This window comes from Parambassis ranga, chromosome 3 (assembly GCF_900634625.1).
Source record: "Parambassis ranga chromosome 3, fParRan2.1, whole genome shotgun sequence".
Taxonomy (NCBI): domain Eukaryota; kingdom Metazoa; phylum Chordata; class Actinopteri; family Ambassidae; genus Parambassis; species Parambassis ranga.
Window position 1 is genome coordinate 16,333,340 of NC_041024.1, and position 13,771 is coordinate 16,347,110.

At 40.6% G+C, this 13,771-nt stretch overlaps 1 protein-coding gene across 1 annotated transcript in view; it reads left to right on the forward strand.

The window, feature by feature from the left end:
- Positions 1 to 4,125: 4,125 nt before the first annotated feature.
- celf6 (CUGBP Elav-like family member 6) overlaps positions 4,126 to 13,771 on the forward strand; it is a 111,477-nt gene continuing 101,831 nt past the window's right edge. Inside the window, exons 1-2 of the mRNA XM_028401043.1 lie at positions 4,126 to 4,360; positions 12,654 to 12,736. Coding sequence (XP_028256844.1) covers positions 4,180 to 4,360; positions 12,654 to 12,736 — 264 coding nt within the window. The 5' untranslated portion in view covers positions 4,126 to 4,179. The remainder of the gene's footprint in view (positions 4,361 to 12,653; positions 12,737 to 13,771) is intronic.

Consider the following 13,771-nt stretch of genomic DNA (forward strand, 5'->3'; position numbering starts at 1 on the left):
AGTACATCGACAGCAGCACAGGCGAAACACTACCCATAAAGGGAAAATAGACATGTAATTCACCCTTTCAAAATAAAAATGAGCAAAACTTAATTTAGCAAAAACATTGTTCAGGCTAGACCAACAATCACTCCTGCATTTTCCCCACAGCACAGCAGCAAATGAACTGGCAAGAAATTGTGTTTTAAGAGAAAATTATGGCTTCTGAGTGAGTGGTTCTTTATCTTGCAGAGCCTGTGTGCGTGGGGGGGAACGGTGCACCCCTCCCTCAGGCAGAGACTGCAGTTGAGGTTTGAGGCTGCTCTGGTATTACCATATACACTCACAGATTCACAAAAAATGCTGTCACACCTCATACCGGCTGTGCCATGAATATCAATGGTTGCTCTCCTTTTGGACTCTACAAAACAGACAGTGAAAAATGTTCATGCATGACTACGTTCCACCTGGCCCACTCCATATATCCAGTTTAATGGGATAATGAACACACAGGATAAAGGAATTGTGCATGACACCAAGCTGTTATGCACAATGCATGACTTATGTCACTGATTTGGCTCCTTCAAGGGACTATATTTTTGGTCGCTGTTTCAAGTGGTGTGCCTGTGACATTCCAACAAGTCACCTTGACAGAGGTGTGAATAATTTGGGTAATAAAAACACAAATGGCACCCGCTCAGGTCTGGGAAATAGCAGTTGTACTGTGTGAAATACTTTGGGTAAATATTTTTTTGCATTAGTCTAGAAATGATTTTGCTGACACATTTACAATGTTCACACCCCCCTCGATCCCAATTCTAGTAAATCTGGTAAGGGAAAACTCTTCACACAGTACTAATGAGAAACTGCAGTTTCCATCCAGAAAATATAAGAAAATAATTTGAGTGAAATGTGTCTGCCAGGAGTGCGTGATCCTTGGGGGATTTCTTGTCGTCTGTGTCATTCTACTTGCAGGTTCATCCCCACTTCACAAACCCAGCTGGAACTATTCTGACTGCTCTTTTGTCTGAAAGAGGAGCAATCGGCAGAGGTGCCCTGTGCAACCATCCAGGTGCTGAGCTTGGCACAGACAAGAAGGAGAACCCTGTCAACCTTTCTGATACGCTTGCCTGTGTTCGAACAAAGAGGATGCTTACACACAGGCATAATTGAAGAGATCATGCAGTACCTGTATTTCCTCCTGCCAGGCAGTTTCCAAGTCTTCACAGCTGTGCAGGAACACTAGCCCGCAGAGAAATGACAAAAAACAAGGAAACAAAAATCACAAAGCCAATAAGCAGCATTGAAGCTAAATTAGCTATGTCTTACTGGGAAACAATGGCCCTGATAGTATTGACAAGGGAGACCCGTCGTTTTTGATCCCCATTCCGAGAAAAAAAAAACCCTCGATGTGTTTTTTTCTGAGATAGTCTACAAAGATCTGATTAAATAGAAAATAAATAAATATTCATAACAAAGAGAATGCAGTGCCAGATGTTACTGTTGCTTTCATAATACCATTTTCCCCAAAGACCATTCACTCTGACAGACATCAGGAGTGAACACATACAAACACACATATCAAACACCACCTAATCCATCAAAGCTGACTTCTCTTCTTCCTGGTGAAAAGTTCACTTGGTGCGTTGTGACACTTCCCACTGGGTTGACCCCCCAACAAATGTCTTATCAATGTGATTTTATTTAAAGGTGGCGACCCAGTTGTATATTTCTAATAGATAAGACAAATCCTCTGATAGCACAAACTGTAAGTTACTGTGGTACAAATGCAAATGTCAAATTTGCATTTGTACCACAGGAGGGGAAAAAAATGGTCAGTTCAATTACTGGCTCATGGGATATGCTGTATTTGTTTCATTTTACATGACAAAGATGTTTTTAATCAGTGTAAATGGAATTTAATTAGACAATAAATAGAATACAATTGAATATTATGTCACAGATAATTAATAATCTCCGTACTGCGCATACATATCTGACTCAAGATAGATAGATAGATGACTGTTAAATATTATTGTGAGGGTACTTTACTAATTAGCAAAACCAACCAATCTTTCATCATTACTGTTTTATTAGAGGTTAAGTATAGTTTAGTTATTTCCATACTGATCCTTGAAGACATGTTGTTTCCCCTTATTTACAGTTTTCATGAGAAACTGGCCACATGAAATCAATTACTAATAAATAGTATCTACACAAGTGCTGTCATATTAAGCATAATTACTCCGATCAGTATGAGCTGGACTGGCCTTGTATTGATGTTACATTCCCATCTGCATTAATTAGCCCTTTCTGCGTACAGAATAAACTGGCCGAGTTATGAAACACTGCCACAGCACGTGCTCACTTGCATGAATAAAGAAAACGATTTCAAACACAGTAGTGAAATATTCCCTGGTCCCCAGTGTCAGGAAAAAAAAGAAGGTTTAGAAATGTGCACAACAAATAGAGAGGAGGCATTTTAAATTTGTAGTGCAAACATGTACTGTTAAAAATTGTAGTTCCAACAATCTATTTCACGGTCTATGAGTGTCAGCGTTGGTTCAGCACCATGGACAGTGACACACAGCAGAGGTCTGAGCTGCCATTGCTACAGAGTACAGTCCAGCATTCTGTGTTGCTTAACTATTCATCGTCTACTCCAACACTAAGGGTGGCTGTGTGTCACGTCTCAGCATGCTACAGTCTTTTTAATTATTCACCCAATACCATCATAACACCTGATAAAGCTGCCATTTTCTTTCAAATGGTGCTTTTAAATAAAAGCAGCCTGAGGTTTCAAACCACAGACAAATATGCCGACTAAATCCCAGCTGCAATGTTGGGACATGCAGTCACATCAAAACATGTATGACATTTTGCTGCATATTCAAAGATTGATAGTACCTTAAGCCCTGAGTGAAAAGAATAGTCTGCATATTCAACAGTTTATTGATGTGATGTTTTTATCTTACATGCAATATGTATCAGAAGAGATCCTGCCTCAACAAGAGAATTTCTGCTGCTCAAGTATCCCCGAGGAATAATGCAATGTGTGGACAAAATGTTTAACCCTCCAGTTTTATTATCCTTAAAATTTAAAAAGACCGTTATTGATGGTACAAGATGTCTCCATTGATTATCTTAGGATTCTATCAAAATCTCTCAAAATGCAGACATTTTGAGAGAAGGGGTTCTCAACCCTCATGTTGGTCTCTCTGTTGGCCCTCCCAGACAGTTAATAGCATTCACTTGGTGTCTAAGGTGTAAAATAGTCCCTGTTAGATGGTTAGAATGAAAACCAGCAGGCACGGGGCTCCTGAGGACTGGGATTGAGAACCACTGCTGTAAAGATCATTTCTACAAGGCTTCACAGCAGTGTTTTTCATGACTGGTCCTCAGGCTTACAGCCCTGCTGGTTTCCTTTCTAAACATCAAACAGGGACTTTTTTTGTGCCCAGTATGCCAGATGAATGCAATTATTTACCTCTGGGGACAGAAAACACAGACATATCTGGTTCCAAAAAATGGACTCTTTAGTGACACTAACTAATAAATCCTCTGAATACAGAAATAAAAAATGAAAGAGCAAAACACCAAAATCAACACATAAATGTACTTTGCTGCTAAGACAAAAGTTCCTGATATAGGCTGGAGGAGAAATACAAATGCTGCCCTTGCATCATTTAAATGTTCCAAGCTTTCCACTCTACACAAATGTTTGCGTTTCTTACTCGGCCCCTTGGGGCCTTCAGCCATCCTGCTCTCCCATTGGCCTGGGCCGCGCTCATTATGCAAATCAGGCGGTGGGCGGGGTCTGTTCAGAAGAGTACGAGTTGACGTCACGGGACTGAGTGGCAGTTTGGAAAAGGAGGGGTGGTGGTGGGGGTTAAAAATGAAAACACCAAAAGCATAAGGAAAAAAAATAGGTTGACTCCAAACAAGGAGGCTTAGGTTGTAAAGGAAGAGAGGAGAGAGTATACGGACTAAAGAGGAGAGGGGAGTGGAAGATATAACGGAGGGGGGAGTGTGTGCACTGTGCAGTTGACTAGAGAGAGAGAGAGAGAGTGAGTGAGAGTGAGAGTGAGAGAGAGAGAGTGAGAGAGCTGCCCGCCGGCCCATTGAGGAAAGATGGCTACAGTCACTGCAAACGGAGTGCAGCAAGAGAATGGATTCAGCACCACGAACAGCGCCGGCAGGATGAACGGGCTTACCATCGGCCAGAACACCATTCCAATGAAGGACCACGACGCCATCAAGCTTTTCATCGGCCAGATTCCCAGAAACCTGGAAGAAAAAGACCTGAAACCCCTGTTTGAGGAATTCGGAAAGATATACGAACTCACTGTACTGAAAGACAGGTTTACGGGAATGCATAAAGGTTGGTTGTTTTGGTCTCTTTACTTTTGATGATGCTTTGAAGGCTAAAAAAGAGATGCACAGAAAGAAACACAAACATAAAGACACAGATGCAGTTTTAGTTTCGGAACAGAAGGCGCGAAAAGTGTGTTAATTTGCAGATGTTTGGGACAGAGAGTGGGAGCCCCGTAGAGCCTTTACGCGCACAGATCTATGAGGCGTGAGAAGGGGAACACGTGGAAGTGCGTGGCTTGCAAGCACAGGGTTAATTGTTACCGCGTCCAGCCAATCCACGTGAATACTACAGCTGAAAACGCCTTTGTGTGTTTACATTGACTATCATGTGCTGAGCGTCGCTGCTTAAGGCCAAGTGGAGGGGGGCGGGACAGGCAGGAGCGCGACGCCGTGTTATTTCTGCAGCTGCATGAAATTTCTTCACAACCTAAAAAAATCCACTAAAGATTGTCAGAGATAAATAGGAAGAAGGAATAAGCAAAAGGCATCATCAGGCAATCAGTCGCGCTGATTAAGGTGTTGCTGGCATGCTGCTCTGACCTTTCAGCGGGCTGATACGCTGCCTACTTTTCGGACGTCATTAGCTGTGGAAAACACTATTTACATGGCAGCTGTATTGTAATGGTGCGCCGCGCAGTCAGGAAGTACAAAGCAGGATAATAGTAGAGGCTGAGATCCAGCGTGCATCGTCTCCTCGCTTGCTCTGCACACACACACAAACCCCTTAAAGCCCCACTTCGTTGTCCAAAACGACCGGGATCTGTATTCACTTTGTAATTAGTCAGACAAGCCACGGATAATCAGGGATCGATCAGTTCTAATGATAGTGATAATAAGGAATGCCAGTATGTGGTTTAGTGTTTTTGTTTCAGAGAAGCTTTGTAGGGTGTTTCAGTGGCGAATAGAATCCAGCCCAAGTCCAACATTTAAAGTTCAAGTCTGGTTCTTATATATTGCTTTTTTTGCACTATTAAATGTTTACATTTAATTTAATGCATTTGAACTGAATTGACAGTAACTTCATGTCAGGTTATATTCAATATTTATTCTGTGTATTTTCAGCTAGAATAGTCTTTTATTTTACTGATTTTACTGAAGTTACTATTAATCATATGGTTCATGATATTTTAGATCAACATAAGCAGACTGCCGAGTCTACAGTTTTTATCTCGACTAAGACTGTAGTAAAGAAAAATTACCACAATACTTCCACTGCTGGGTTTGCTTGATACTACTGTATAGATAGTTGTTAATTTGTATTGTCTCTCTCTCGCACACACATTGACAAATCGCACACATTTACATGTTTAACATTTGAATCCACAATCAATTTATTTTTCTCTAAAAAAAATTTAGAAGGTGAGCATATTGTGCAGGAAATGTGAGTCAGTGGCTACAGTTCATAGTCGTGTTGATCAGCACATGTAAAGTGCGCTCATGGGAGAGTTAAATGTGGGCTCAGCATTGCTTATTTGTGTGTGCAGCCCTGAAGATCTCATGCACCACCTGTTCCTCCAGCCATCAGCCGCTGGTGTTCAGCCTGCCTCTCCTCTTTCTTGATGGCCCTCTTTGAAACACAATGATCGATTAAAACAATATTTCTGATGTTCGTGATGTTTACGCCTGTCCTCGACCATCCCTGAATGTCAACACTCTAGAGGGTGGTTGCATCGGGAAGGATAATCCTGTTCCAAAGCCACACTGTATGCCCGTTCAAATCATCCTCCAAGGCCACTCTGATGCATGCATTATGCCCACTCTTATCCCACATGACATTCAGAGTCACTTTGGGAGCACAGGCGTGCACTTTTAATAAGATTTCCCCAATGCATTATATGGATGAGTTTTTCTTATTGGTCACTCATCTGAACCATGTTCATGTCTCCTGGTGCGCCAATGTGCGATATTTGTACACTAAGGCAAGAATATACACAGCAGGAAAATGGGATTAGTGTCGTTAACAAAACTGAGGCAGGTATGGAGTGAAATCAGCTCAAGGAGAATAAACCACTGACTAAATGGATATTCTGACACAGACAGAAGCTTTTATGGAGGAATTGTTCTGAAAGTTAGAACACTTCAATTTAATTACAAAATAAAACCAATAGCTGTAAATAAAGAAAAGTTTATAGCACTAACAATTGTTCTGGTTCTTGACATACTGGAAATCTATTTCCTATTTTACTTCCTAAATTCAACTGTAACCCTATATTTATTCAGTCAGTGCTCTCTGTGCTTGCTAACACACCACTACAGCTGCATAGATATGGTTGCATGTTGGATAGAGGGCATAACTTATTACAATTCCCATTTGGATTACTGCTTAACAGCCAACATTATTAGGTTCCCCTGGGTTCTACTGAGTTTATTCAGCATGTAGATATCTCAGCCATCAAAGGCACCTAACTGCTCCAGGATTCTGGGACACTCATTAAATATATAGCTTCAAGTCACTTTTAATATTTTTTGTATTAACAATGAATTCAATGGACATTTGTTTGCTAAATGGGTCGTGATAGTGGAGTAATGAATCCACAGAGAATTATTAGGTGACCCATCAGATTGTTGGTTTTCTCAACAGAAATGTCACGTTTTTTCTTTATTCTCTTACTATTTTTGGCAGCAATGTCTTCAATTAATCAATTCTATTCAAATGAATTTTTAATAAAACTGCTTACCCAGCCGAAAACATGACAAAGCCATTAGGCATTTTGCTTAGAAGACACTGAAAATGCAGTCAATACAGGGCAAACTTTGGTTTTAAATTCATCAGATTATCACCTAACACACTGTGAGTAACAAGCCAAGTCTTCTTACATGTTATTTCAACATTACATTACAAACACTGTGTGGTTTGGGAGTGTTAACTCACACTATGCAGCCTCAGAAACACCACTTAGTCCAATCCTTATTTCTATAAGTGTCAATTAAAGCTGCAAAATGACACACAGAGTAGCTTTAAATGTGTGATTTTCCATATGTGCTTGACAGGTTTATGATGATATTATTGTCTCCACGTTGTAATTTTCACTGCTAGCAGGGCCAGACACAAAGTGTCACATCTCTAGCAGTGAAATGATTTTCAGTTTACTAGTGGTGTGTCTCACTAATACAGTAATACATCATATTTGTTCAAAACAGGGACTGAACAAAATGCACCTGGTATATAAGCTTTAAAGCTTCAGGCTGATGATAAATTATCTATAGGACTCCAGTCAGTGAACATGTAATTCTCCTCATCCATTTCTGCTGGTTGGTGTTGAGACATGCATGCTTTAACCTCTCTGGGATCAGATGATAGTTTTTAGAGACTCATTGCCACCGAGCAGAAGTCCCTCAGGTGATCTTTATTCTTTACAGCTATGGTGCAACGGATAGTTTGATTCCTTGATGCTGTTGTGTGTATGAATGGCAATCTACACAGACAAGCTGTAGCTGTGTATCTGCCATCAACATATAGTATGCAGCTTGAGTCATTTCCTCTGCCTTACAATACAAGGCTTTGCAATAATCTTTTGTAGATATAGTAAACAGTGTTTTAAAAAGTAGTTTGTGTGCTGCTTGGTTCCCAAACATGGATAGCAGCAAGCTATTATGTCACAAGGGCCAGGAGGCTCCAAATACCGTAATCTAACATTATCACAAATTCAATTCACCTTTTTTTTTTAAACACAGCAGAGCGGAGGCACAGAGGAGCGTGTTAGGATATAATCAGCTCACCTCTGCGATCCCTAAAAACATAAAGTTTATAAATATTTAGAACTGTGACACAAATTTAGTTTGACTTGTACTTTCTAATCCATCTTCTAGCTGAGTTTGTGTTTGAGAAAGCCGTGATTTGTTTCAGATAGGTGGTGTATATGGCTCTTGACATCCGTTAGTAAACTACACCTAAGTGATGATTTGTAGCACAACCTTTTTTTCACAGCCAAAGTCCTGTGACACAGAATTGGACCGTAATTATGAATTTAATGTTAATCCTTAATTCTTAAAGACAGATCAAAATATGCTCATGACTAATACATGTGGATTGTACTGCAAAAATTTCCACAGATGTTTTGTGCTTTGTAAATTCTTTGGGTTTTTAGGATATCTCACGGGACTTGTCTGAATACCTGGGGAATTCTACATTGTATGTCCTGTCCTGTATGCTCGAGTGGATGAACGTACACTCAGAGGATTTTTTTTCTGTTTCTTTTAGCAGATGATTACAGTATTTCCTGCCTTGTAGCTGTTAGACACCGTTGCCTTTAATGTCGGCTTGATAGTTTGTGTGCCGTCGGGGAGCCTTATTCAGTGCGTGGGATGACTTGACACTATTGGCGGGCATGGTGCTCGTCGGTATGTGGTGAAGCCAGGTCGTGCTGTTTAACATCCATCATTTCACTGAACACTACATTATCATAATACTTAGTGTCAGTGCCAGAACGCATGCATTGTTCAGACATGCTGAATGTTGGTGGGGGGCAAATCTTTTGCTTGAGTAGCGTTATCTATCAATCCGTCTCTGATGCTGAGAGGAGGGACTCTGAGCTGCACCACACAGTCAGAAAGAAGAGATACAAAGAGTTGTTAAATATCCTCATCCATTCTCCTCTCCTCAGTAGGTCCTTGCAGTGTAATTGGCGATAAATAGCCTGCCAAACTGACATAAAAACTCTTTTAGCCACTAAAATGTCAAAAGTAAACCACAGTAGGGTAAGGTCTAATTCTAAATGACTTTGAAAGCAACTCCTATTCCTTGAACGTCTAGTTTCAAGTTGTAGACAGTTCACTTTTGGTGTTGGCCTCTGAGTCACAGAGACATGCTTGTACTGGGTTTTATCTACAGTAGGAAAGTTGTAGAGGAAGCGTTGGACAGTGACTGACAGTTTGTGTAAGCTGAGTGACAGGTGTAGCTTAAGTTTACAGATGACCTCTTTGATCATTAGAAAAGGGGCTATGTGTGAACCAGACAGCAAACGGCTCTGAACAGCCTGCTCCGAATGTAGATGGATGGAACAACAGAAAGATAGAAAGATGCTCTGCAGGTAATAGTGTGGTTAACACAAGCCGAGGAAGCAGCAGATGAATCGTCATGTTGTATTTGTCTCAGTACCCATGAGAGGGTCAGGCTGTCACAGTTGGCAGCATCTAGTAAGAACTTTTTACTTTTTTTTTCCCACATCGATCTTTTTTGTAAATTAATTTGCAATGTTTTTACCAGTTTAATGAAGATTCTTGGATCAGACATGTGTGAAGAGACTGAAGGAGATGCTCATGATTCATGAATTCACTGCTAATGAATTGAAATTTTATACAAATTTGTTCTGGAGTAATTTCAATTACAGCTACCTGATGCTTTAAAAAAGCACAATTTACTCTTAATGCTTGGATGCATGCAATTGTGAGCACATACTAATTTCCATTTTAAAACAAATTGTTAGAAAAAGCATTTCAGGGGGAAAAGTTCTTTAAGTAATTACCCAAAACGTGTCCTGCAAACGCAAATACTAATTTTACATTCCTGCTTTCTCTTTGAACTGGTTTGCAGGGTTTACTTTTTCATTTGCCTTAAATACAATTGGTTGAACTTTTGTCCCCTGCTGAAATTATGCTGTGGTAAATTGTATTTGATTACCAAAGTATTATTTTCACCCCACTTAACCCTCTCATCACAGGAAGCCACAATTCCTTCTGTTCAACCACCACCAGAGCTTACCCTTTATTTTAGAAACCTATCCATCTTCACTTCTCTTCTTCCTCCTCCCACTTTATGCAGCCAGAGCGTTTAGTCAATATTTGATCATATCAGTACCAGCTCATGATAATAGCATGTAGCATAATAGCATGTGTTTTTTAATATTATATAATGTAACAACATTAGTGCTACTGATCTAAAGCTTGCTGTAGTTCCTTATAGTATTTGTGGTGGTGATAGTTCCAGGGGAGAGCAACAATGTTTTTATAACTTGCATATAATCCCTTGCCAATTAGTCAATTTCAGTTTTGAAAGTGACAGCTCTAACCTGCTACCAGCTGCTGGATCCCTGCCTTCCTTCTCTCAAATAGTATCACTGAGTCTCTCCTCATGTTCTCCAAGCTTAATGCTCATCTGTTCCACAACTGGCTTTCTCAGTCATTGGCTCCTTTGGGCCTCAGATATCCCCTGAGCCAGCAAGCACTGCTGGATGTGAAGCTTTCCTAAAGTCCTGCAGACGTTCACCACTGAGAGGGAGCTGAGGCAGGCAGCTGTTCTGGATATTAAAGGCTACATCGCACACAAGATGTCCAGTTTAAAAAAGTTATTTGTAGCATTGAAATTTTTGTGTTAACTTCATTTAAAATTTAACCATGGTTTGAAACACTGGTGGAAAGAGTGTATTTTTCTTATTAGTGTTATTACGATTAGTAGTGGTAGTATAAAATATTTATTTATTCATTTATTTAGCTGTTGTGCTATAGAGTTTTGAAACCTCATTGTTCAGTATTCTGCATCAGCCTGTTCTATTGTGTAAAATAATAAACAGACTATATAGATTGTAATATCACTGATTAAAATGTGCCATTTTAAGGCAGGATAAAAGAAGGAGGGGCAACCAAAGGCCATTCAGTCAAAAATATTTTACTGCTTTATGACTCTCTACAATGATTTGTGATATGGACAATTTATTGTTAAGAATGATGAAGTGATGTTAGGATTTACACTAATCTCATCAGTAATGTGCAGCAAAGCTGCATGATGAAAAATCCCAAATATATGTGAGGGCAGTGGTGGAAGTGTGTCACCATCAGCCTGCAATTCCCATAAGCCTTTGCTAGGACATGCCTCCTGGGAGGCCTGGGCTCATGTTCCACAGTTTTGTAATGTCACAGAGGATGAAGAGTGTTTCCCCAGGCTCTCAAACTTTTTCTGCTTTGCTGTGTGGCATGCTGTTTCATCAGTGTCGTTTAGGTGATTTTTCCTCTTGAGTAACCGCCTAGTTGTGGAGGTGGGTGAAGGTTGTCGTGAAAGGGAGCTCTTTCTTGGCCAGATGCCAGAGTGTGTTGTTGGCTTTAGGGATGATAGGTGCTAGGCATGCTGGATATCATCTGTATGTGTGTGTCTGTGTGTGAGACTCTTCTTCTCCCATGGGAATCCTTGGCAGTAGGTGTGACATGTAGTAATGGGAAATTATGCTGCACAGTGCAAAACCTCTTCTGAATGGGGTCACCCATTGTCAGCTCCGCCAAGCGCGTAACAGAGCAACAACTCAGCCTTTAATGAAAGCTGTATCTAATTTGTATAGGGACCTATTTACTTTAGTTATTTCTGTTTTTCCACTTAACTTAAACAAAGGTTTCTTTGCAGCGGCTCAGTGTCAGCTCATCGTCAGAGGTTTTTTAATTACTTGGCAGCTAAAGAAGTGCACACTGTTGTGTTGTTCACTATCTATGAGAGTGATTATTCATCAGAAAGCAGTATGCATATTTTGCTTTACTAAGTGAAAAAAAAATCATCCAATCTGGGTGTGACTAAGCATTTTTCATCACTACTCTATTTAAATTTAACCTTGAGGAACACAGCGGCTTTTATAACTATGCATCAGACACCTGTCTCTGTTTTGTGTTTCAAAAGTCAATTTTACTATTTCTCATTGAAAGGAAAAAATACAAGCAATGAGGACAACATTTTATTCTCACAAAATTGTGAAAAAATATAAGAGTTCACTAAATCTCATCTGAAAGGGTTGTCACATAAAAATTTGAATCTTATTTCTCAACCAACATGTTATTTTCTCAGAGGGTATAGAGCTATAGAGCTATTAACTTCCACATTCCAATTGTCGGGGTATATGAATTTCATTTTAATACAATACTTGTTTTTGGCAATGGGTTGTAAAACCCCGGTAAGGAGTATAATTTGGCCATGCGTAGGATGGAATTGCTTCAGTGAAACCTTAAATCTCCGGCTCCATTTAGAAGGTTAAAGCATGAATTCAAGGGGGGGGTGCATTAACTCTGAAACAGAGGTTAGGTCAGCTTTACAACTTAGTGATGTTTTGAGTAGTATCCAGTAAAACTCAAACATGTTTAAATCAACAGTTTGTGCAGTCTAAATGGGTTTAAATGAGAGCAGACCCTCCATAGCCTCTAACGCCTGCATCTCTATCATTACAACAAAAACATGACTACAATTCTTATGCTTGTGATTACAATGCATGTAATTTTCTTTTAAATCTACCATACATCCTAAGCAAGTGTTCTTTGTTTCCTGTTATTATTAAATATTGTTGTGTGTGTAATAGGTCTATCTCTGTCTTGTCTCCCTGATACTACAGGATGTGCCTTTCTAACATACTGTGCCAGAGAGTCAGCACTGAAGGCCCAGAGTGCCCTCCATGAACAGAAGACTCTGCCAGGGGTAAGTGCCCCCAGTCTGCCCTCTGTCATAGGCTAAAGCCCTCGGGGCATTCAGCCTGGCGACATTAACATAGGAATTATATCACACATGCCGAGGCACATTGGGACACGGTATACATTAATACACACATTCAGGCACATGCAGAAGTGGAAACAGATGGAGAGAGTCACTCATACCTTCTCAGCCTCTGTTTCTTGCTCGTTTCTCACACACATCCTTCATTACACACACACACACACACACACACACAGACGTGCAGACATACTAAAAGAGTGTGAGTGGCCTATCTCACCTTGCAGTGTCTTATTACACTAATCACCCCGCCGGAGATATTTGATAAGCGCTCCTTCATAACAGCCCGTGCCGTCCTTCCCCTGTCCTCTCACAATATGGCTGCCGCAGACACTAATTGCCTTGAGGAATTCCACTCTCATTATCACATATAATCAAACAGTAAGTATAAACAATCATTTTTACCATGTATATCACCATCTGGTGTTTTTGTTTTAATTCTCTTCACTGATCTTTTTTTCCCTCCATGTTCCATTGTTTGCCTTTGGCAGGCGGGTAACTTTTTCAATTAAAATAATGGCCTCTTCAAACGACACAGGTAAAACGTACCCAGTAGTGGGCTCTTAAGCCCACCCAGGAGGTGATCCTGAACCTGGGATGAGCGTGAGCTTGTGGTGTCTATCTGTACTTGATGCGTGTGAGGGGGATTCGACTCACACATCAGGGGAATTATCGAGGTGTGATTGAATTACGCCCGCGGGTCCCTAAGAAGGAGAAGCTGTTCTAGTACCCAGGCTCCTCACTGGCCCCCTCTCCTCCCTCCCTTTTTTTCACCACCAAGACCACCTCCCACGTTGGGTCTTTAATCAGAGCCTGAGGATATTCATCTAAATCTCCAGGGAAAGAAAGAGGTAGAGAAGGAGAGGAGGGAAGAGATGAGAAATAAGAGTGGACACGGGTAGGCATATGGACAGGTTTGTAAAGGGGGGCAGAGGTGGTTGATGCATTTGGGGTGGGGGTGCT